Genomic DNA, 22,056 nt, shown 5'->3' with positions numbered 1-22,056 from the left:
TTGGGAGAAAAGGTTCTCTGGGCAGAATGGCCTCCTCCCGGGGACCTGGCTCCCACTCCCTGATTCCCAATGGCTCATGGGAGTTGGGGGCCCTGGCAGCAGAGGCTGCTGGGTAACAGCACAGCACAGCTGCTGATTGGCTGCTGCCCTTGGACTTTGCCCTCCGATAAGGCCAGGGAACAGAAATCATTAACTGAATCATTAACTGGGGTGGCCCTGCCCCACCCAGGCTGCTTGCCCTTCCTGTCCAGCTGCTTCCTCCTCACAGACCCCTCCTCCGGACCTCAGTTTCCCTCACAGCCTGGGTGTTTGTATGGGGATCAGTCTTCAGCCCCAGCTGCCACTAGGAGCGGGTTGCCCCTTGCTTGGCACCAGGGGTTGGATGATGTGATGGTGTTCTGCACTCACCGGGGTGGGCTGCCAGGGTCTGTTCCCAGCTCTGCTACTTGCCCACCATCCTCCTGGGCATACCACTGCACCTGTTTGTGCCTCCATTTTCTCACCTATAAAATGGGAACACAAGAGCAGCCATAGTGCCCACCTCTCAGGGTTTCTGGGGGTATAAGGTAAACTGGGGCCTGTGAGGGGTCTAGTACAGTGCCTGGAGCAGTAGCACGCCATAAATGACAGCCTGGATTGCGATTATTACCCCACAGAGCTTGCACAGCCCGGTTCAGCTGGCTCATGGAAAGTATTATGCTCCCCACTTTGAGGATTTATTGGGCCACGGAGTAGGTTCGTGCCCCCAAGCTTGGGCTGGAGCCTGTGGCTGGTGCTGTGTGCTTTGGGAAAGACTTTTACCCTCTCCAGGCTACTTATTCCAGGGATGGGAGAAACCATCAGCTGTTGAGCACGCTCTGTGTGCAGGGGCCCTCTTTGTGGCCAGTCTGGTCCTCATGCCTGCTCCTGGCTCCTGGCGCCTCCAGCCGGGCCTGCTGCACCCTGCACCTCAGAGATGCTGAACTTGGGCCTTGAGCAGGGAGGCAGGCAGACTGGGCTTGACTGTCCTCTGTCTTCCTCTGCTGTATCCAGGCCACAGGTTTTTGCCTCCTGGGAGTCCTGGGTTCCAGGGAAAGGTAAGTGGTGCCCCTCATTTCTGAGAGGGGTATGCTGAGGCAGGGGAGGAAGGTGATGTATCAGGCTCACTCACGGCGGCCACAGCAGAGCTGGGACAGTATCCTGGGTCTGCTGACCCACAGCCAGTCGCAGCTGAGTGCCAGCCTGGAGAGAGGCAGGGAAAGGGCCTCTCTGAGTGCTGAGGGTCCTGACCCACCACTGCTAGCTGTGCCAGGTGACCTCCATCCAGCCCCTTGACTTCTAGGCCTCAGAGCCCTCACTCAGATGGTCAAGGTTGTGTGATATAAGCAGTGAAACCCCAAGAGTGCTAAGGCCTGGCGTGGGCCGGGGAGGAAGAGCAAAACTCCAGGTCAGGGGCAGTTGGGTCCAGGGTCCCCACTGGCCTGGGCTGTGCGCAGGAGGGTCCTCCAGGCTGCATTAGGGGCAAGTTCTCTCTCCATCTGACCTACATCCCTCTAGCCTGCAGAATGCACAACCACAGCCTCTGTCTGTCTCCATGGAGTTTGAGGACCCTGTTTCCCTTGGGGCCTCCTTTGCCCCCCTCTTCATCATCTCTGGCTCCTGTCCTCTCCCCTCCCTTATGCTTCTCCCTCCTGGGGTCTGTGACACACGGACAGGGGAATCCCCACCCTCTGCCCTGCTAGGTTGGAGGGGGTTGCCTGGTGGGGAATTGGGGCTGTGCAACACCAAGTTCCAGCTAGAGCTGATGGGGAGGTGTGTTGACCTGGGCCTGCCACTGCGTCAGCGAGCATTTGTGTGCATGAGAGTCCAGGTCTGTGAGATGTGCTGAGATGAACACGCACAAACATGCTGGTGCCTCAGGGCCTTTGCCTGGCTCCCCACCATCTGGGACACTCTTCCTAGGTATCAGTGCCCCTCAGCTCCTTCCTGTCTTTGCTCATTGAGGCCCTTCCTGACTCTCCTATTTAAAATTGCAACTCACTCCGACCCTTCTGCCACTCCAACCCCTTCTCCCTACCATATTTTCCCCATAGCATTTGTCACCTTCTAAAATGCTATGGATTTTAGCGATCTGTCTGGCCCCTTGTCTCAGCCTCCAGAATATCAGCTTCATCTGAGCAGGAGGTTTTGTCTGTTTTGTTTTCTGCTCTATCTCCAGAGACTAGCATTGTGCCTGACACATAGTAGATGCTCAATAAATAATAGTTTGAATGAATGAATGAGTGAGCACACATGGAACATGCTGGTGTGTGCACATGTGTGTCAGTCTAGGAGGGGTGTGCCACTGTCTGTATGTGTTTGTACATGTGTGTTTGGGTACATGCCTGGGAGTGTGCCCTTGTGTGCACACGTGCATGTGGGACATGAGGACATGTGCACCCACGCAGGTATGGGTGAGCCTGGTAGAGACGTGCCCCACCCCAAGCTGCAGGGCCTCTGCCTCTGTGGGGATGGGCCTTCTGCAGCCTGCCTGCCCTGGTCCCTGTGGGAGAGGGCTGAGGCCCTCAGGTGGCTAACCCAGCCCTGCAGAGTCAGACCGGGCCCCTCAGAGGACAGCAGAGATCTCTGGGAACCAATGTAATTCCCTAAAAACAGGTCACAGCTGCTGGGCTCAGCTCTGTTGAACCTGGCTTGGGAGCATCTTGGGTTGAGTTCAGCCTGGTGTTGACTTGAGGACAGAGTGGTACCTGTGTGGGTACTAAGGGAGGACATAGCTAGCTCAGGGATGGCTGAGGATTCCAGGTTTCCCAGAGGAGATGGATCTCTGCAGGTAGGATGCTGGACTCTTTTCTGCTTTTTTGGCAAGAAGTTGAAAAACAAAAACAACCATGGCTCATATTTAAGAACCTGATGACCATGACTCAGGAGCCATATCCGTGTCATTTAGTCCCAAGCTAACTGGGCGGTTGATGCAGAAATGCAAAGGCTGGCTTGCACATCTGACTTGAAGGCATTTGAGGGACAAGGCTCTTATCACAAGCTGAAGCCTGAACAGCAAGCCGTTTCATATCGATCACAGGTCATATTAATAAAGCTAGAAAGTCCAAACCCGAAGAGGTGGGAGCCCCCTGTGCCCTGTGCCCATGTGCACTCGCTTGGAGCATGTTGACCAGCTCAGTCAGTGTTGGGAGGGGAGCTGTAGCACTGGGGCCTCTGATGGAGGAGGGGCTGCAGGGGCAGGCAGGCAGCCCCGGAAGGCTTACCCACTGGGAGGATGGCTGGAGCCAGGCCTGGAGGCCCGACCATGCCAGAACAACAGCGTGATCCAGGTGGTGCATCACAGGGACTCAGGAGAAGGTGCAGAGCCCCTGCCGGGGCTCCCTGGAGCAGCGGTGCAGTGACATGTAGAGGCGTAGGGCAGTGGCCCAACCTGGGCAGGAAAGGAGGCAGAACTCCCTAAAGAGGTGGAACAGAGCAATTAACTCTGGCTGAGGAATGGCCTCCCCGGGGCAAGGTCATCGCATTGAAGACAGCCCCACCTGGTGATGCACAGCTCCCTGCTCTACCTGAGAAGGTGCAGAGAGGTCAGGTCACATGGCAGTGGAGGGGCCCATATTAGCAACCAGGCCTCTTTGACCCCTGGAGGTACTTAGGGCACCATGTGGGTGCCAAGGTGGGCAGTCCGCCGACCACTACTGCCCTCGTCCCCTGCCATTGTCTGGACTAGGGTGCCCCTCAGATTCAGATGCCTGGGCATCTGGGGAGACAGGCATCAGTGGGGAGAGGCTTGTGCCCTGTGCCCTCTATACCCCAGGTTCAGATCAGCTAGGCTGGACCGCATCCTTAGGCCCTGGCCTCCCCTGCCCACAGCCACGTGGCTGACGGGATTTCCGCCATGTTTGGGACATGAATTGACAAGTGCCCCATTGACGGTTGTGGGGGAGGGTGTGGGCAGGGCACAAGCCTCCCACTGTGCCGGGTCCCCACCCTCCCTCGTTCCCTGGGACAATGGCAGGGACTCAGCCAGCAGCCACAGCTGGTGGGGGGGAGGTGCTGCACAGGAGGAGTGGTAAAGGGAGGGGTCCAGGGTGGAGGACCCCATCCTGCACCTGGCCTGTGTCCCCCTGGCTCCTCCTCTGCCCATCTTGGTGGCCTTGGAGGAGGAGAGAGGAGGGGAAGGGGCTTCATTTCCATAGCCCCCATCTCAGCCTGCCTGGGAAGGAGCCCTGTCTGGCTCCTGTTAAAAGCAGGTAATAAAGGGCCTAATTAATGAAGAGCAGCTGGAGCGCATAAAGGCAGGAGCGGGATAGAGGGTCCCAGTCTAGCCCTGGCCTCTGACCGCAGCATGGCCAGGCAGAGGTCCCCAGACCCAGGCCTGGTTCTAGAGTCCTGCTTGCTGCTTTGCGCTCTCCTTCCATGAGCACTTACTGCGTGCCTACTGTGGAGATGCTTCTATCCCAGGGAAGCAGAAGAGGACAGAGCTCAGAGCCCAGCTGCCAAACTTGAAAGCTATGGGCAAGGGATTTGTCCTTCCTGAGCCTCAGTGTCCTCATCTGTAAAATGGAGAGCAGGAAAACTTCCCCATATGCAGTTATGAGAATTAAATGTGAGCCATGCAAAGCATGTGACATGGGGCTGGGCTCAGAGGGACCACTAGGGGAGTGTGAGCTGGGGAAGTGGGTGGGCCATGGACAGCCCCTCCACCCACCTGTGAGGTCTCCCACCTGTGAGGCAGGAGAGTAAAAAAAAGCTTGATGAAAAAGTAGAAAGAAGCCTGCCACTCGAGGGAATGGGACAGTCGGAGATGGCTTCTTATATTCACATCTAAGCCAAACCCTGAAGAGTGAACAGGAATGGACGTTCCCGGGCAGAGGAAGAAGCAAAGGCCCCAATGTGCAAAGGGGGGTGTTTGTCCCGGGACAGAAGGAGGAGGGAGGGGAACCAGGGCAGGAGAGGAGGCTGGGAGGGGCAGACAAGGGGGCAGCCATCCAGGCCGGGACTGCAGAGGGCTCTGGTTGACCCCAGCAATGGGAGTTGGGGAAGGGTTTGAGGGGTGGAGGGCAGGGATGTCGGTCTGTGACCTGGTGGTGGCACTTTCCCTTGTGGAAGCTTGGGCAGCACCCCCACCTCCCAGGGGGGGTCTTGAGGATCAGCACAAGTCACGCTTAGCTTCCTGCCTGGCAAATCCCAGGGCTCTTTTGAGAGTGGTAGGAGATGGGGACCCCCAAAGTGTGCCACGGGGCCCTGCCTTCCTCCTGGGTTCCTGGGGACGCTGGCCCAGTCTCAGGAATCCCTGGGCTCCAGCAAGTCCCTGTGCCGACCGTGCCCTCTGGAATGTTTGGTCAGAAATCTCCAGTGTGGTTCATGGGGCAGGCTGGGGGCGTCTGCCTGGTGGCTGGACCCTTCAGGCTGGGTGGTGCAGGGAGATGCCCAAGCCAACCTCAGGTGCTCCCAGAGAAGATGTGGGCTCGGTGTTCCTCAGGAGGCCCACCAGCCCTCCAGACCACAAACTCCTGCCCACGGCTCCACTGGCCCACCCCTACCCTGCCCCAGGGGCTCCCTCCTCCCCCCTCCATCCTCCCGTCCGCCCGGCCCCTGGCACGGAGGGTCTCTCCTCCCCCTGTCCACATCTGGTTCTCGTTAGGGTCTCCCAGGATGCCTCTGACTGAGGGCCCCCTGCCCCGGGGTAGGTGGGCAGGAGGATTAGGGTGATTAGGAGCGCTCCTAGCCAGGGGAGGTGGCGGGGAGGAGTGGGCCTGGCTTGTTATAAATAGCAACACCGTGACTCCATCACCCCATCATTCATGGTAGATTCCAAGTTCAGTCTCAAAACCTTCAGCTCGATAGGGCCGGGCAGGGGTGCTTCCAGCTCCCCCTCCCTCCCAGTCCCCTGTGCTTGACCCTCCCTCAGGAACCCCCAGCCTATCAGGTGGGGCAGCCCAGCATGACCAGGAAGGCTCAGTGACTACCAACCGCACCTTCCCCCTTGGAGTCAGGCCTGTGCACCTGGGCTGAAGCCTCCTTGCCTTGTTGCCTCGGGCAAGAGACTTGACCTCTCTGAACAAAGGGGATGATGCAAATAATACCCAATCTGTAGGGGTGATTGGGAGGTAAACCCGCAAGCATTTAGAATAGTGCTGGGACCAGATAGACACTTAGTATGAGCTGCTGTTGCTGCCATCATGGCATCATTGTCACCATTAGAGATTGGGAGGATTAAGTGTCACACTGCAAACAAAGAGCCTGTGCCTTGCATCTAATAAACTCTGATGATTATTAATGTACTTGGCTCCAAAAGTGCCTGGCACATAGTAGGCCCTCGATATAAGTGAGATGTATGGTTAACAGGGAATGACAGGGCGGGAGCCAGAGTGCAGACGGGAGTCCAGGGCCTCAGCGTGCACACTGGTCCCGAGACGCTCCTCTTGCCCCGGCTACGCAGGGCCCTGGACAGCCTCTGGCAGTGCTGGGTGGGTGTCCCTTGTTCCCACTGGGTGAGCTGGGGGTGGGGGCCAGCAGGAGGGCCTGTCCCGGGCAGCGCGTGACTCCTAGGAGGGCTTAGCCACTCATTAATCACCTAAGCGGGGCTCAGCATTCTTGAGATGCCGTCTGGGGCCAGGGAAAGGCCTGGGCCAGGGGCTCCTGGGGACCCCAGGGCTCTGGGGACTGGGAAGTAAGGACAGCCACTCCATTTGCTGAGCACTCACTGTATGCCAGGTACCTTACATACCTTAACTATTTCATACTCAAAACAACCCTATGAAGTTGTTAGCTGTTCATGTTCCCATTTTACTAATGAGGAAACTGAGGCTCAGAGAGGGTTTGTGACCTGTCCAAGGTCACACAGCAAGGAGTAAGTGAGCCAAGATGTGTTCCTAGACCTGTCTGAGCTCTGTTCCCAGGGCTCACCAGCGGAGGGGGCATGAGAGGCAGACCCCAGGCTTGAGGCCCCAGGGGCCTGTGGGAGGGGTGCCTCCTGCCTCAGTGGGGCTGGCCAGCCCAGGTCAGCAGTGTGGGTGGGGCCGTCCTTCATTATCAGGGTTGACGCATCTCCCACGTCAGCCCCCTTATCACCCCACCCTCCGTCTCCCCCCGCAAGGTGACCCCAGGAGGGGAAAGGCCAGTGCCTCCCCCTCTCCTCCCCTGCTGATGCCCAAGAGCACTGGCCTCCTCCATCAGGGGAGGGCCCGGGAGAAGCCGGGCAGAGGAGCAGCACCCTGGCGGCCATCACTTCCTGCTGTGGGCCAGTGCGACCTAGCCCTTACCTCTCCAGGCCTCTGTCTCCTCTGGAGACCCAGGGCTAAGCCCCCCAGGCCTGTTATGGGGGGACAGGGCAAAGGCAGTGCGGGTGGGCTGGGCTGGGCTGGGCACTACTGACTCTGATCCCACTCCCTCTCCATCTGTAGCAGAAGGCTCCCCTAGCCCCATGGCCCCCAGGATATGTGGTCCTGCCCCGCCAAGCCTCAGGCTCCTGGGTAGACCATCTGGAAGCGGCTCCTGGAGGACAGCAGGACAGAGTCACCAAGTCTGGGGCCGAGGCATCGAAGGTGGTGGACATCCACGGGGCACTCACCTCATAGAGCACCTTGTTAGCCTCTCGCTGCACCCCATAAGTCAGGGGGATGTTTACCCCATTTACCCAAGATGAGAGGATAGGACTCGCCCATGTCATAAAACTAGAAAGAGGTCTGGAGGGGCAGGAAGCAGCGTGTGTGTCCCAGATCTGCACTTAGGGCCCTTCTCCTTGGAGACTCCAGGCTTCCGTCTCCGTGGGCCCGAAGGAGGCATCATCAATGCCTCTTGGAGGCTGTGAAGGACTCTCCCCCCATCGCCTGGCTACCCAGCTGGCGAGGGGCCTGGGGGCATATGTTTTGGAGGGCCCAGCCTGAGGGTAATAGGAGGCCTAGGACCCCTCCTCTAGCTCACATCTGCCCCTCTCCTGCAGGCCATGACATCAATGGCGCCCTGGAGCCCTCCAACATAGACACCAGCATCCTGGAGGAGTACATCAGCAAAGAGGACGCCTCCGACCTGTGAGTGGCCCCATAGCCTTGGACCCCCAGCCCCTCTGGCCCCCACCTTCCTCCTGGGAGGTGTGACACGGCCCCAAGTCTGAAAGCTGCTCCTCAATCCTTTCCCAGCCGCTGACCCCTCTGCACTCTCCATGCGCCCTGGGGCCCTGGGGGTGGGACCCCAGGGAGGGGCTGGGGTCTGGCCAGGCACTGAGCTTCTCCCTTCTCCGCAGCTGCTTCCCTGACATCGCTGCTCCGTCCAGTGCCGCCTCCTACCCCCACGGGCCGTCAGCAATCCCTGGCTCCAGCGGGGTCCACCACCTCAGCCCCCCTGGGGGTGGACCCTCCCCAGGGCGCCACGGCCCCCTCCCACCCCCGAGCTACAGCTCCCCGCTCAACTGCAACAATAACAATGGCATGGGTGCTGCCCCCAAGCCCTTCCTGGGGAGCTCTGGGCCCCCCATCAAGGCAGAGCCCAAGGCTCCCTATGCCCCAGGGTGAGTGAGGGCAGGGTTTGCAGGGGGCAAGGATAAGATGCAGGGGTCCAGGGGACAGACTGGGTGTGGGGCCAGTGAACGTGGGCCTGGAGGGTGCTGGCCAAGGCCTGGCAGTGGTGATAGGACTATCCTGGGGGTCCGTAAGTGAGGGTAGGACTGGGGCCTGGCCGAGAAGGGACTCATGGCCTTGTTCTGAGGCAGTGGGCAGCCGTGGAGGGGTCTGAGCAGGGAGTGATGAGAGCTGACATCAGTGCTAGAAAAATCCAAGAGCTGTGTGGAGGGGGGACAGAGGTGGTGAGATGAGGCTTCACAGACATGAGCACCCCCATTGCCCGCCCCTGCTACTCACTCGTGCATGCAAGTGGCTGTGCGTGAGCAAGTGGAAGGGGATCTTTGCCGTGGCCACAGGGAATCGGCTATGGTGCAGCTGTGGCACCTGAACGTCCCCCTACCCATGCCAGCCTTCCAGGCCTTCCCCCCTCTCCCCATGGATGCCACACCAGCAGCCTGACCCCAGGGCTCAACCTGAGACTGGCTGTGACCAAAGGTTGCAGGTGGCCACAGGCCAGCCAGACCCCAGGGCAGCCCACAGACACATGCTCAGGGGGCAGACAGGAAACACAGGTCTGCTGGGCTCTGCAGAGGAGCTTGCAGAAAGTTCTGGGTTTCCCAGCCTGGGACAAGGGCCAAGGGGCCCTGTCTCTGGATGGAAGAAACAGAGTGATGGGAACATGACACTGTCCACACACAGCCTGGCTCCAGCCCCAGCTCCATCAGTTCCAGCCTTCTGGTAACCCAGAACCTCAGTCAGGGCCTCGGTGTCAAGTGAGCCCCAAATGCTTCATCCTCTACGTGGTTGTGGAAATAAGGGGAGGAAGCACAGAGGAAGTGCTGGTCGGGATGGTAGCTGTTTCCTGGGAGGGCAGTGGAGGTGAACTGGAGTGCCAGGGGTGAGCTGAGGCCACGAGGCTGTCCCTAAGCCACAGGCCCTGGGGACCTGAGAACTAGCACAGAACAAGTACCCATTGGGTGCCTGCTGCTGTACCCCACCCCCATGCCCGTGTGTGTGAGAGCTCATCAACAGTCCCCCGTAACCAGCTCCTGGGGGACCCCAAAGCCACATAGCCTGCCAGCAAAGCTCCACCGTCCCTCACAGGAGGATGCGAATGGCACACCAAAGCCATGTCTCAGAGACAGAAAGGGTCACACAGAGACCCTGGGGCCCAGGCCACTGCAGAGAGGGACCCAGGGCCTTTCACTGCCCCCACCCCTGCTAGCCCTGTCCTAGGTGGTAAACAGGACAGACACATCCCTCCTGCCGTCGATCCTGTGATGTAGTTGGGGAGGGAGTTATTAATAAATCACTGACTCCAGCACTATGAGCACCATGAGGAATTATGGGGAAAGAACACAAGGTCCTGGGACTCGGGCATTTGATTGCAGGGCCCGGAGGGTGTAAAGGACCTTTACACCCAGGGAAACCCAAGGTCACTGTCAGGGAAGTGCGGGGAGCAGGTAGGGGATGGGGCACTTGGAGCTGGAGAGGTCCTGGGTGGCCCTTGGGGCCTTGAGGGCCCCAGAAGGATTGAGTCCCCGTCACTTTTTTCTGTCATCCTCACATAGCCTACAGGGTTGGGTGGGCAGCTTGTCCAGAGGAGCCCTGGGACTCTGAAACCAGCCCAGGGCCGAGTCCGTGATGATTGGGGTGCCTTGGGCAGCTGCCTTAGCATGGTGATGGGCAGCCTCTCCAACCACGGGGACCAGGATGACCAAGAAGCAGACCCCCTCATGGCAGCAGCCTCCCAAAACCTGCAAGAAAAAATAAACCCAGGCCTGGCAGAGCGGGTCCCTGCCCAGCCCACACCTGCCCATGGCGGGCAGCCCCCCAGTTAACCAGGCCCAGGCCCCTAGGACCCCCTAGAGTTTCCTAGGAGCGGGCCTTCAATGGGCACAGAAACAGAGGAGCAGGCCTGACCTCTGGGTCTGGGAAGGGAGTCTTTGAATCCCTGTGCCATCATCAGGGACAGCAGTTACTGGGCCCCAAGTGCCCAGTAGGTCTGAGGGCATGCTGGGCAGGAACCAAGGCAGCCCATCTACAGCTCAGCCCTGGCCTGGGCACCTCAGGGTGGCTGGTACAGAGAATGGCCCCCAAGGGAGGAGACCATGGTGCCCCAGCCTCTGGAGTCTGTGGGACCCCTCCCAGCATAGGAGCTACCCAGCTTGAAGGCAGGGGTTCAGCTGCCCCCCAACAGCCCCTGCCTCCTGCCCCTGCAGCACACTGCCGGACTCTCCCCCAGACTCAGGCTCTGAGGCCTACTCCCCCCAGCAGGTGAATGGTGAGTCCAGCGGGCACCGCCCTCCCCCGCTGGGTTTGGGCAAGTGGTTGGGGCGGCCTTATCGGGGGAGGGAGGGAGCAAGGGAGGGAGGGGGCCAGCGGCCGCCCAACAGGCCCAGATTATCGCTGGTCAAATACTCCCTGGCGCTGGCTATTGTTTCCCCACGGGCGGGTGGTGAGCCTGGCCCTGCCTCTGAGCAAGTGTCCCTGCCGGTGATGCCACCCACTGCCCGCCTGCGCCATCATGGACGCGCCCTTCGGCGGTAAGTGGAGGGCTGGGGAAGACTGGGTGCAGTCTGAGCACAGGCCTCGCTGGCTGGCCAGGCCCACCTCCCCTCGGAGGGTACTCAGGGGTGCCGTGGCCCCCAGGTGGCCAAGGGTGGAAGGATCGTGGGCAGCCATCTCCCCACAGCCCAGAGAGGGGTCAAGAGTTCTGTTTATCTTACCAAAAACATCTCTGGAATGCCTCCTGGGGAACAAAGGGAGCTGGGGGGCTGGCCCTGGGAGCCCTCCTGAGGGGCTGCCAGAGGGAAGAGGGCAGCACAGGTCCATGTTGGGGGTCCCGGGAGCCTCCTTCCCAAGGCCCACAGGAAGATCCAGCCTGAGAGGAGCTGGGGGAGAAACTTGGGATGCAGGCCCTCCCCCAGGGAGCGGGGCCAGGCCCAGCCAGAGGGAAACAGCTGGCTGGGGTTGGGTGAAAGGCTGCCCACCTTTCAAGAGGGGGTCTTGTCTTGCTGCCGAGGCCTCTGTGGCCAGCCTCTAGGCGGCCCAGCCCTCCTCCTATGCGGGGCTGGTGGAGGGCAGCCGCCAGGCTTGGCTCAGAATGGGCTGGGAGTCAAGAGACCCTGCCCAGGGGAGACCTAGTGCCCAGACACCTGAATGAGGTAGGTATCTGATACCCACCCTCATCTTTCCCGCAGACCCCCATCTCCTGCGCACCATAACCCCTGACACCCTGTGTCACGTGGGAGTGCCCTCCCGCCTGGAGCACCCGCCCCCACCTCCAGCCCACCTGCCAGGCCCCCCACCGCCCCCACCACCCCCACCTCACTACCCTGTCCTGCAGCGGGACCTGTACATGAAGGCCGAGCCCCCGATGCCCCCCTATGCTGCCCTGGGGCAGGGGCTGGTGCCCACCGATCTCCACCACACCCAGCAGCCCCAGATGCTACACCAGCTGTTACAGCAACATGGAGCCGAGTAAGCCTTGTGCAACTGCCCCCAGAGATTGGAAAATGGGCTTGACGGGTGGTCAAGGCAGCAGTGGGTAGGACAGAGATGGAAGTGGGGACAGGGATGAATCCAGGAAGGGCAGAAGGCTCTGAACCCAGGAGATGGGAAATGTACATGATGTGTATGTGCCCAGCAACGCTTCGAGGACTTAACAGCCATGGCCAAGTGCTCACACCTACCTTATTTGGTGGGTATGGCCACCCCCACTGAGCAGATAGGTAAACAAGCTCCTAGGAGTGGGGAAATGCTTGCCAGGTCATAGAACTCAGAAGGGGCAAAGCCAGGCATTCAAACTGGGGCTGTACTCTTACCCAGACACTAGTGACTTTCCTGCTGTCTCATGGAGTCTTGGGTTCCTGAAGAGGTTCTAGGCGTAGATCTAAGCTCCTGCTCTGACTCCAACCTACAGAATTGCCTTTTGATCTGTCTCACACACTGAGATTTTATCAGAGATTTGGGTCAAGGGAAGATTCTACTGCGGAAACTTTTTGCAAACCAGAAGGGGAAGAGGTGCTGTGCAGTCCCCCAAGTTTTTAGGCCCCTCCGCAAGAGGCTCTCCTGCCCAGCCTTTGTGGTCCAGGCCCTCTGTGACTTGTTAACCATGGAGCTACCCTCCATAGAGCCCCCACCATGAAGAGTGTCACAGAACAGGACCCAAGGGAAGGGACCGGCGTATTCATCCCACAAACCATTCCGAGCACTCTGTGCCCCAGGCCAGGTGCTGGGCCTGTTGGGGACACCAAGTGAGCTGTGGCTTCTGCCCTCCTGGCTTCCACAGTCTCGGGGGTAGGGAGGAGTGACAGAAACGGAATGGCAACACAGAGCGAAGGGGGAGCCCCGAGGAGGTAGAGCCCACAGGCCTACTACAGGAGGTATACTCTGGGCTGGGCATACCCTGCCAACACAAGCTGGAGAGCAGATGGGTGCTGCTTCCAGTGCAGGGCACTCAGGAAGAGCCTGCCCCTCCATGGCATGCATCTGTGTCTCCCCAGGCTCCCCACACACCCCTCCAAGAAGAGGAAGCACTCTGAATCACCCCCCAACACCCTCAATGCCCAGATGCTGAATGGAATGATCAAGCAGGAGCCTGGGACTGCTATGGCCCTGCCCCCACACCCAGCTCGAGCCCCATCCCCACCCTGGCCTCCCCAGGGCCCCCTGTCACCTGGCCCGGGCTCCTTGCCTCTCAGCATTGCCCGGGTGCAGACGCCGCCGTGGCACCCCCCAGGTGCACCCTCACCAGGTACGTGGCTGGCCTGCTGGGCCCCACAGGGACCAACCCTGTGAGTTGGGGAGGGGGCCTGGGGCCTACATGGTGTTCCCTCCCTTCAGGTCTCCTGCAGGACAATGATAGCCTCAGTGGCTCCTACCTGGACCCCAACTACCAGTCCATCAAGTGGCAACCGCATCAGCAGAACAAGTGGGCAACACTGTATGACGCGAACTACAAGGAGCTGTGAGTGAACTGTACCACCCCCACCCCTCGGTCACCCATCCGGGAACCCTGAGCCCTGGCATCAAGGTCCTAAAGCAGGACCTGGTTGCACACTGGGTACAGATGGTGCCGTTTATTGAAAAGCAGACAGGCTCAGGGCAGCGCTGGGCTGGCACTCAGCATCACTGACTCCTCCAGCCCGAGGCCTCCTTAAGAAGGTGGTGTCTGCCAGGGAGGGGCGGTGGGGGCCAAGTCCGGGAGAAGTGGGTGTCTGGGTGTTGGCTGGCTCCCCCCGCCCCCGCCCCTGCGCCTCCCCCACTCCTGCATTCCAGGAAGGTAGCAGGAAGTGGAGTGTCAGCAGGGCCTGCCAGCAGCCCTCTCCCTGGAGGGGGTGGGGTGGGGGCGGGGTGGGTCCCAGGCTGCCTGGGCATTCCTTGCTCTCCTCAACACCCACCCACGTGGGTTCAGCTCTCTGGGACCCAGCCAGGAGCACTCTGAGACCACTCCCCTTGCTGCTGCAGGCCAGTGGGGAGTGAGAGCTTCACTTGCCATCAACTCACTTTGGACATTGTGGGGCCTGGGCAGGGTGGCCAAGACCAGCCTCCTGGGGCTAGGCGCCCCAGGCTATGTGGGATTCCGAGCCACAAACCGCAGGGATGGGGGATCCAATGCTGTGGTGGCTGAAGGGTCTCTTGAGGCCCTGCCAGGGTTAGGGGAGGTCTTTGGGGTCCAGCCCTTATGAACTGGTGAGGACCCCCTCACTTATTTCCATGCTTCTCTGGCAGTCCTGCCACAGTCCACCCCAGGCCACAAGGCCAGGAAGCTGGCAGCTGAGGTCCCCAGTGTGGCTCAGGCACTTCCCGGGTGTTCCCCGGGGTCAGGCAGGTGGGTGGAGCCCTGGGAGGGAGAAGTGGTGAGCTCCAGGCCTGAAGACACTAGCCAAAGGCCTCTTCCCACAAATTTGGGAACATTCTCCCTGCCCAGCTTCCTCCAGGCAGGCCCTGGGTATCCGGGGGCACTGCTTGTGCCTGGGGACCTGGGTGAGGGTGTGCCAACAGTTGCTCCCTCTCCTGCCACCTGGAGGTCCCCCAGTGGTCCAGACTTGGAACACTTGACCAGCAACAGATGGGTAGACTGAGGCTGAGTCCAGACTGCCCAGAGTGACCCTCTCCCCACCCAGGAAGATGGAGGAGTCAGAATGAGGACGAGTGGGGGCTTGAGCAAGTTGGTGGGCAGGGGCTGGGCCAGCGCAGAGCCAGCGCCTGGTTCCACCGTTTCCATGGCAACCAGCTGTCAGGCGCAGTGAGGCTCTGCAGATGCATCCCCTTGCGCCCCATCTCCTGCGAGGGAGGGGGCTTCAGGCAACATTCTGGGAAGGAGCCGAGAGTGGTGAGGGGGCCATCAAGCCCCTTCCTCAGAAGTTCCCTCACATCTGGTGGGCCTCAAGGGTCTTGCCCTAAGTCCCCCATCATCAGGGTGGGGTGGTCCCAGGCATGTAGAGGAGAGAGTATCAGCTGAGGAGTTGGCGGACCCAAGTTCAGATTCTCCTGGAGACTCAGTCTCCAGTTCTGAGGAGTGGGGGTGGCCCTGTGAGCAGTTTCAGGCTCCTGGGGTCTGGGGTAGGAAACTGCTTTGGAGCACAGGCATATGGGAGGAGCTGACACTCCAGGCCCAGCAGGGCGCCTCGGGTGAGCACCTGCACCTGCCCCCAGGCCAATGCTCACCTACCGGGTGGATGCTGACAAGGGCTTCAACTTCTCGGTGGGCGACGATGCCTTTGTATGCCAGAAGAAGAACCACTTCCAGGTGACAGTGTACATCGGCATGCTGGGAGAGCCCAAGTACGTGAAGACGCCTGAAGGCCTCAAGCCCCTCGACTGCTTCTATCTGAAGCTGCATGGAGTGAAGGCAGGTTTGGAGGCTGGGCTAGGAGGCGAGGGCAGGCGGGCCAGGAAGGCTTGGGAGCAGTGAGGTGTCCTGAGGAAACTCCTCGCGGTGAAGTCCAGCCTCCGCCCACCCCACCTTTCCCGCCTTCTCTCACCTTGCCTGCCCCTTAGCTGTCAGGCTCTTCAGCCCTCTTGCCATTTATGCTGCCTGCTCCCTTCTCTACCCTGTGACCCCCAAGTCTGGGCCCCCAGGCAGGACTCCTTGTCTGGACCCCTCTGTTAGCTGCCCCAGCTGCCCTTCCCAAATGAACTTCCTGTGAACTTGCCCTTCTCCCAGGCTCCCCTCTCTGGGGCCCTCTTTACCCAAGCCATCGGTATGGGGGCCCACTCGCCCTCCTGTCAGCACACACAGGCCCTGCATTCCTGGGACATCCCCTAACCTGGTCCCCTCCTCTCTTCCGCCTGCCTCCCTCTGGACCACCCCTTCTTGTCTGAATGTCCACTGCAGCTTCCGCTCCAGCTCCTACTCATGTTCCATCCGGGACATGGGCGGGCTCCCCATTCTTCCAAGGCCCCACTGTAAAGCCCAACTTCCAGGTTCAGCCCACAGAGGCCTTGGGGATCCAGCCCCTCCCTCCAGCCCTGCCATCTGCTTGTGCCCATTCATAGCTCCTGCCTTCCCTCCGGCAGCCCCCTTTCTCTGGGACACCCTCAGGATGCCCGTTCCATCCCTCTCCTCCCTGCGGATTTCTCTTTGACCTCCGCCGTTCACGCTGCTGCAGTCCTTGGTGGACACTTGCCCTCAGGCCCATCTGTACTCTCAGAGGCCCCTCCACTTTGACACCTCCCTCTCCCCCCAGTACAACCACACTGGCAGTTAGTCATAAGCCCCTGAACTCCCTGGGGGCTCGGTCAGGTGTGTCTCCTTCAGTACCGTGAGCCGGGCATGGTGCCTGGGCATGGCTTGGCCAGTGCTCGTGGAGGGGTGGACGGAAATTGGGTGTGGGAGGGGGTCTGAGAGTGAGTGGGCTTAGGTGTTGGTGGTGTCTGGTTTGGGGTGGGTGCTCAGAGGTGGGGAGTGATGTGGGTGTACGCCTAGTATGAGAAGGCACCTAGGTTTGTGGGGAAGTGGTACCTCTGTTTCCTCATGAGCTCCCAACCTGGGCTGAGGGGCTGATGGGGGCAGGAGCAGGCGCGGAGCGGGGCCCTAACGTGCCACTGGGCTCTGCTCCTCCCCAGCTGGAGGCTCTGAACCAGTCCATCAACATCGAGCAGTCGCAGTCAGACCGAAGCAAGCGGCCCTTCAACCCTGTCACGTGAGTATCTGACCCCATGTGCGTGGTACCTGGGAGGGCTGGCCCTGGAGCTGAGGGGGGCCAGGCAGGCACCCACAATGTCTACCTCCCTCACTCCTGACCCGGGTGCCCTCCAGCAGCCTGGCTCTCCGCAGCCCCCTTCCTTACCCCCTCAGTACCCTGCCCCTCCTCTGCAGGGTCAATCTGCCCCCTGAGCAGGTCACGAAGGTGACTGTGGGGCGGTTGCACTTCAGTGAGACTACCGCCAACAACATGCGCAAGAAGGGCAAGCCCAACCCCGACCAGAGGTGAGCAGGTGGGACCCCTGCCCAGGTAGGACCTCCTTTTCTGAGAATGAGGGACAGGAAGATACCACCCTGTGCAGCACAGAGTCCCACAGACTGACCCACTTTACAGACGTCAGATCTGAGACTCAGAGGGCCTTAACTGATTCAAGACTGGCAGAGCAGAAGCCTGGCTTCTGGATTAAGGAACCCCTCGATGGCTTCCTAGCTGTGGGCCCTGGGGCATTTCCGCCCCCTGGTGGAGATTCAGGTTCCTCCTCTGTAGCATGTGTTAATGCCTCCCGGGATTGTGCGGGGAGCCTGCTGGAGATGACCTCAATGGGCAGTTTTGTGCACTATTCATCTGATCTGGGAAGAGTGGTGGGGAGGCAGGGGTAGGTGGGGCAGGACCTTGGGTGCCTCTAAGATCCCTGTGTGCCCCAGGTACTTCATGCTGGTGGTGGCGCTCCAGGCCCATGCACAGAACCAGAACTACACGCTGGCCGCCCAGATCTCAGAGCGCATCATTGTGCGGGTGAGGGTCACTTTCTCCCAGGGGTGGGGAGTCTTCCTCGGAGATGGGAGAGGCAGCACCCAGAGAAATACCAGCATACTGGAGAACCAGGAGCTGGAGTGCTGATCCTTCTGGGCACTGGCTGTGTGGTCTTGGGCAAGGGTCCCACCCTCTCTGGGCCACGGTGTCTCCTTCACAGTAAAGCGTGCAGGTGGACAAGATCTTGTAGCTTTCCGAGATCCCTTAAGTGACTGAAAGTTACCAGAGTGGGAGGGACAATTTCAGTTCGATAATGTGGGGTGAGGAGTCTGGGCTGGAGCTGGAGGGTCAGCTGTGGGGGTTTCCCCCGTTCCCAGGGTGCTGCAGGTCCCCCATACCCCAGGACTCATCCGACCCCAATTTGTGCTAGGCCTCCAACCCAGGCCAGTTTGAGAGTGACAGCGACGTGCTGTGGCAGCGGGCACAGGTGCCCGATACCGTCTTCCACCACGGCCGCGTGGGCATCAACACGGACCGGCCTGACGAGGCGCTGGTCGTACACGGCAACGTTAAGGTCATGGGCTCGCTCATGCACCCCTCGGACCTGCGGGCCAAGGAGCACGTGCAGGAGGTGGAGCGGGGAGAGCAGAGCTGCGAGGTGGTGGGCTGCGAGGGGTGGGGGGCGCTCGTGGAGGGGGCGGGCCCAGGTGGAAGGGCAGGGCTGCTGGGAAGCAGGACTGGGAGGTAGGCCCGCCCACTCGACCCGGACGGCAGAGGATCTCTCCTCCATGCTGCAGTCTGTGGGCTGCCCCCTCCTGAGCTCCGGGGCCTTTTCGGAGGAGCCCAGCAGGGGCGGGTTCACACTCGGCCCTGGCTCCCTCGCAGGTGGACACTACGGAGCAGCTGAAGAGGATATCGCGCATGCGGCTGGTGCATTACAGATACAAGCCCGAGTTCGCAGCCACCGCCGGCATCGAGGCTGCAGCCCCAGAAACAGGTAGGAACGGGATGCGCCGGCTGGGGCTGGGGTCCAGGGAACCCAGTAACTTCCACCCTCAGTGACCCCAACTCCTGTTCTCTGGCAATTCTGCCCCTGTTCTCTGGCGATTCTGCTCCTGTCCTCTGGAAGCCCTACTGCCAGGAACCCCTCCCCTGGACTCCTGGAACTGCACCCTGGAGGTTCCGCCCCTCAGCCCCTGGAAAATTGCGCCTCTCCAGGTCTTGGGTACCTCACCCCTTGACACTGGATGTCGGGGAACCATGGGCCCCAGATCCTTGTCCCTTGGCCCCCTAGATGAATCCTGCCTTCATCCTTGGGTATCCCTTTCCCCTTCCCTAGAGATCTTTACTCCCAGGAATCAACGCCTATCGGCAGCCCGGGGGACCCCGTGCATTGAGCCCTGGAACTGCGACCCTGTGAACACTTGTCTGTGGGAGCCTCCTGCCCCAAGGATACTTGGATCAAATTCTCTCGCCCCCAGAATTTTGCTCTTCCCAGTCCCAGAGCCCTCCTTAGTTTACGGTGTTGGGGCAGACCCCTTCCCCACACTTCGCATGTCCCTCCCCAGGTGTCATTGCCCAGGAGGTGAAGGAGATCCTGCCTGAGGCTGTGAAGGACACAGGAGACGTGGTCTTCGCCAATGGGAAAACCATAGAGAACTTCCTGGTGGTGAACAAGGTCTGCGCGGTGGGGGAACTGGAGGGAGCCCAGGGAGAGAGGGGTGGGCCAGCTGGGGGGCATTCATCTCCTCTAGGGGGCAGGGCCACGGTAGTGCAGAAGGCAAGGGCAGCCCAGTCCTCTCTCATGCTGCCCCCAGAGCCCGTTTCCACCCCCACGGGGATGGGAGGGGAGGGGAGGGCTCGGCGTTCAGGTGGGAGCTGGGAACCTGGCCACTCTATGGCTATGTGGACAGGGCAAGAGGAACCTCTGGGAGGGTCATTTTCCTCCCCTGCAAAGGAGGGTAAGTAAGACATTCTCACGTGGTTATTGCGCAGCTTAAACACGTGGTTTATGGTTAGGATGATGTTTGTAATTTACCTGGTATGAGGCAGGGCACCAAGCAGCATGTAGTAATAGGTTTTGGCTGAGACTAAACAGTAAAGTGCTGAGGTCTGAGGCACCAAGTTCATCAGAGTGGGGAGATCAGAGGGTGGGAGCCTCTGAGAGGCATGGGGTCTGATGGGGGACAGGGCCGGGTGGCGGTAGAGGATGGCCAAACAAAGGTAAGGAGTTCGGGATGCTGTTTGGAGGGAGGCACAGGGAACCATGGAGCTGAGGCTGGCCTGGGCAGGGAGGCTTCATGGGCCTCCACGTGGCTGTGGTTAGCGGGCTCCCCTCCTGCTCCCTGCTGAGGCTGTAGCCTGGGGCATCGAGGCGCTGACTGTGCCCTCAACACTGGCCCACGGCCCACGGCAGGAGCGCATCTTCATGGAGAATGTGGGTGCTGTGAAGGAGCTGTGCAAGCTGACAGACAACCTGGAGACGCGCATTGATGAGCTGGAGCGCTGGAGCCACAAGCTGGCCAAACTGCGGCGACTGGACAGCCTCAAGTCCAGTGGCAGCTCGGGCGCTTTCAGGTAGGGGCAGGGGGTGGGGGAGGGGGCAAGACCCCCTTTCAGAGGCACCTCTGACCCTGGCTGTCTTGCTGCAGCCATGCAGGGAGCCACTTCAGCCGGGCAGGCAGTGTACCCCACAAGAAGAGGCCCCCCAAGGTGACCAGCAAGGTGAGGGTGGGCAGCGGTGGGAGGCAGAGTGGGCCAGGGGCCTCCCTTTCTAGCTTGTCCCTCTCCAGGGTCACTGACTCCAAGTGCTCCCTACCCCCCACCTCTAGCTCTGCAGAGCCCAGTTTCTCCTTCCTCCCCCTCTGCACCCTGGCAGAGTGAGCAGCCCTTAGCACCCCCACCTCCAGCAGAGCCCACCATGGGTAAGACCATGGGCTCCCTAAGTCTGGGCCTTTTCTGCTTCTTCCTCTTTCCCTCTCGGTCCCTAGTCGTCCTCTGTGGTCCCAGACCAGGCCTGCATCAGCCAGCGCTTCCTGCAGGGAACCATCATTGCCCTGGTGGTGGTCATGGCCTTCAGGTGACTTGTCCCCCAGGCTCTGGGGGTGGCTGGCTGGGGAAGCCAGCTGCCCACAGGCCCAGGCCTGGGAGAGGAGATAGATGTAGCCTGGGAGATCAAGTGGCTGAGGTCTCGGGGAAGGAAGTGGGTGCCTCATTCAGTATTGACCTCCTGGGGCTGGGGAGACACATTTATAGGCATTGCTCAGGGTCCTGGCCCCTGGGGCCAAGGCCCACAGGCCCTGCTGCAGAAAGAATGCATTGGACGGTGGCTCCAGCTCTAACAATGGCTCTTTTCTGTGGCTCCCAGCGTGGTGTCCATGTCCACACTGTATGTTCTGAGCCTGCGCACAGAGGAGGACCTGGTAGAAACTGATGGGTATGTCTCTGGAGGCCTGGCTGCTGGCCAAGCCACGGGGCTCTATGGGGCTTTGGTGGGCAGCCGTGGGTTGGAGGAGCCATGGAGGCTGGTACCTCTAAGGGGGTTTCCACTGCAGGCTCTTGCTGGGGGCTCACAGAGGTGGGTGGGAAGGTCTCCTGGAGTGGGCAGCCATTTCCCAGTTCTTGCTGAAGCTGGTGTTTCTCTCTGGCCTACTCAGGGTCTGAGAGTCTGGGGGCACCCGAGGGGCCCAGGATGGAGGGGATGGGGGAAAGGAGGGCCACGGTGGGATCCTGGGCTCTGTCTGCCCACTGTCACCGTCAGCTCCTAGGCCACCTCTGACTGTGTCTTCTCTCTTCTCCCCCACACCTGTCCCCCACTTTTCATTTCTGCTCCCCTTAGCTCTTTTGCCGTGTCCACTTCATGTCTTCTGGCACTGCTCCGGCCCCAGCACCCTGGGGGGAGCGAGGCCATGTGCCCATGGTACGTGTCTGGACCAAGCCCTCTGCCTCTACCTCCGGCTCCTGCCACCCTTCTTCCTGCCTCCTGTCTGCCTTCCCTGTCTGCCTAGTCCTGCCCCTCCTGCTTCTCCGGGATTCCCAGGCCTCTCTACACAGGTTCTCCTAGCCCCTCTAAGCTCAGCTCACCCTTCCCCAGCAGGTCCAGCCAGAGCTTTGGGACCACTCAGCTCCGACAGTCCCCTGTGACCACTGGGCTGCCAGGCACACAGCCCTCTTTGTTGCTGGGTGCGTGCCTGGGGTGGGTCTGAAGGGATGGGACTTGGGAGAGGTGGCTGTGTTCTGGGTTGGGGGCTCTGCTGCCCCCTCTGGCTCATATGGCCTCTGGCTTCCTCAGTTACCACCAGCCTGACCAGCTCAGCCCCAGGTCCGGCCATCCGCTCCTTGGACCTGTGCTCCAGTCACCCCTGCCCAGTCGTCTGCTGCTCCTCACCCATGCCCAGCCCTACCACTGGCCCTAATCTTGGTCCCAGCTTTAACCCTGGCCATGGTCTCAGCCCCAGGCCTAGCTCCTCCACCAACCACTCAGGTACGGCTATCTCAGGACCAGGGTTTGGGGGAGGAGGTTTTACATGAGTCCAGAGAAAGATCCCAAGACTCATTGGTGGGAGGGTCTCTGGGAGCCCAGAATGAGACTCTGGAGAAAGATGGGG

General features: G+C 60.5%; 1 protein-coding gene across 9 annotated transcripts in view; it reads left to right on the top strand.

Moving 5' to 3' along the window:
* MYRF (myelin regulatory factor) overlaps positions 1-22,056 on the top strand; it is a 35,598-nt gene that overhangs the window by 4,066 nt on the left and 9,476 nt on the right. For 2 of the 9 annotated variants that reach the window (XM_017652586.3, XM_017652584.3), the window contains exons 2-21: positions 7,925-8,012; positions 8,225-8,488; positions 10,763-10,824; positions 11,744-12,023; positions 13,049-13,299; positions 13,389-13,512; positions 15,204-15,399; positions 16,617-16,693; positions 16,870-16,980; positions 17,401-17,491; positions 17,880-18,080; positions 18,335-18,446; positions 19,018-19,127; positions 19,866-20,026; positions 20,101-20,173; positions 20,440-20,528; positions 20,817-20,885; positions 21,288-21,368; positions 21,546-21,631; positions 21,741-21,932. In XM_017652586.3, coding sequence (XP_017508075.3) covers positions 7,925-8,012; positions 8,225-8,488; positions 10,763-10,824; positions 11,744-12,023; positions 13,049-13,299; positions 13,389-13,512; positions 15,204-15,399; positions 16,617-16,693; positions 16,870-16,980; positions 17,401-17,491; positions 17,880-18,080; positions 18,335-18,446; positions 19,018-19,127; positions 19,866-20,026; positions 20,101-20,173; positions 20,440-20,528; positions 20,817-20,885; positions 21,288-21,368; positions 21,546-21,631; positions 21,741-21,932 — 2,718 coding nt within the window. Of the gene's footprint in view, positions 1-7,924; positions 8,013-8,224; positions 8,489-10,762; positions 10,825-10,901; positions 11,708-11,743; positions 12,024-13,048; positions 13,300-13,388; positions 13,513-15,203; positions 15,400-16,616; positions 16,694-16,869; positions 16,981-17,400; positions 17,492-17,879; positions 18,081-18,334; positions 18,447-18,578; positions 18,675-19,017; positions 19,128-19,865; positions 20,027-20,100; positions 20,174-20,439; positions 20,529-20,816; positions 20,886-21,287; positions 21,369-21,542; positions 21,632-21,740; positions 21,933-22,056 lie in introns of those variants that run through there. The other 7 variants (XM_017652585.3, XM_017652583.3, XM_017652590.3 and 4 more) reach the window with 6 other exon arrangements.

This window comes from Manis javanica, chromosome 11 (genome assembly GCF_040802235.1).
Source record: "Manis javanica isolate MJ-LG chromosome 11, MJ_LKY, whole genome shotgun sequence".
NCBI lineage: Eukaryota > Metazoa > Chordata > Mammalia > Pholidota > Manidae > Manis > Manis javanica.
Note: the sequence above shows the minus strand (reverse complement) of the source record. Positions and strands in the feature narration are given on the sequence as shown.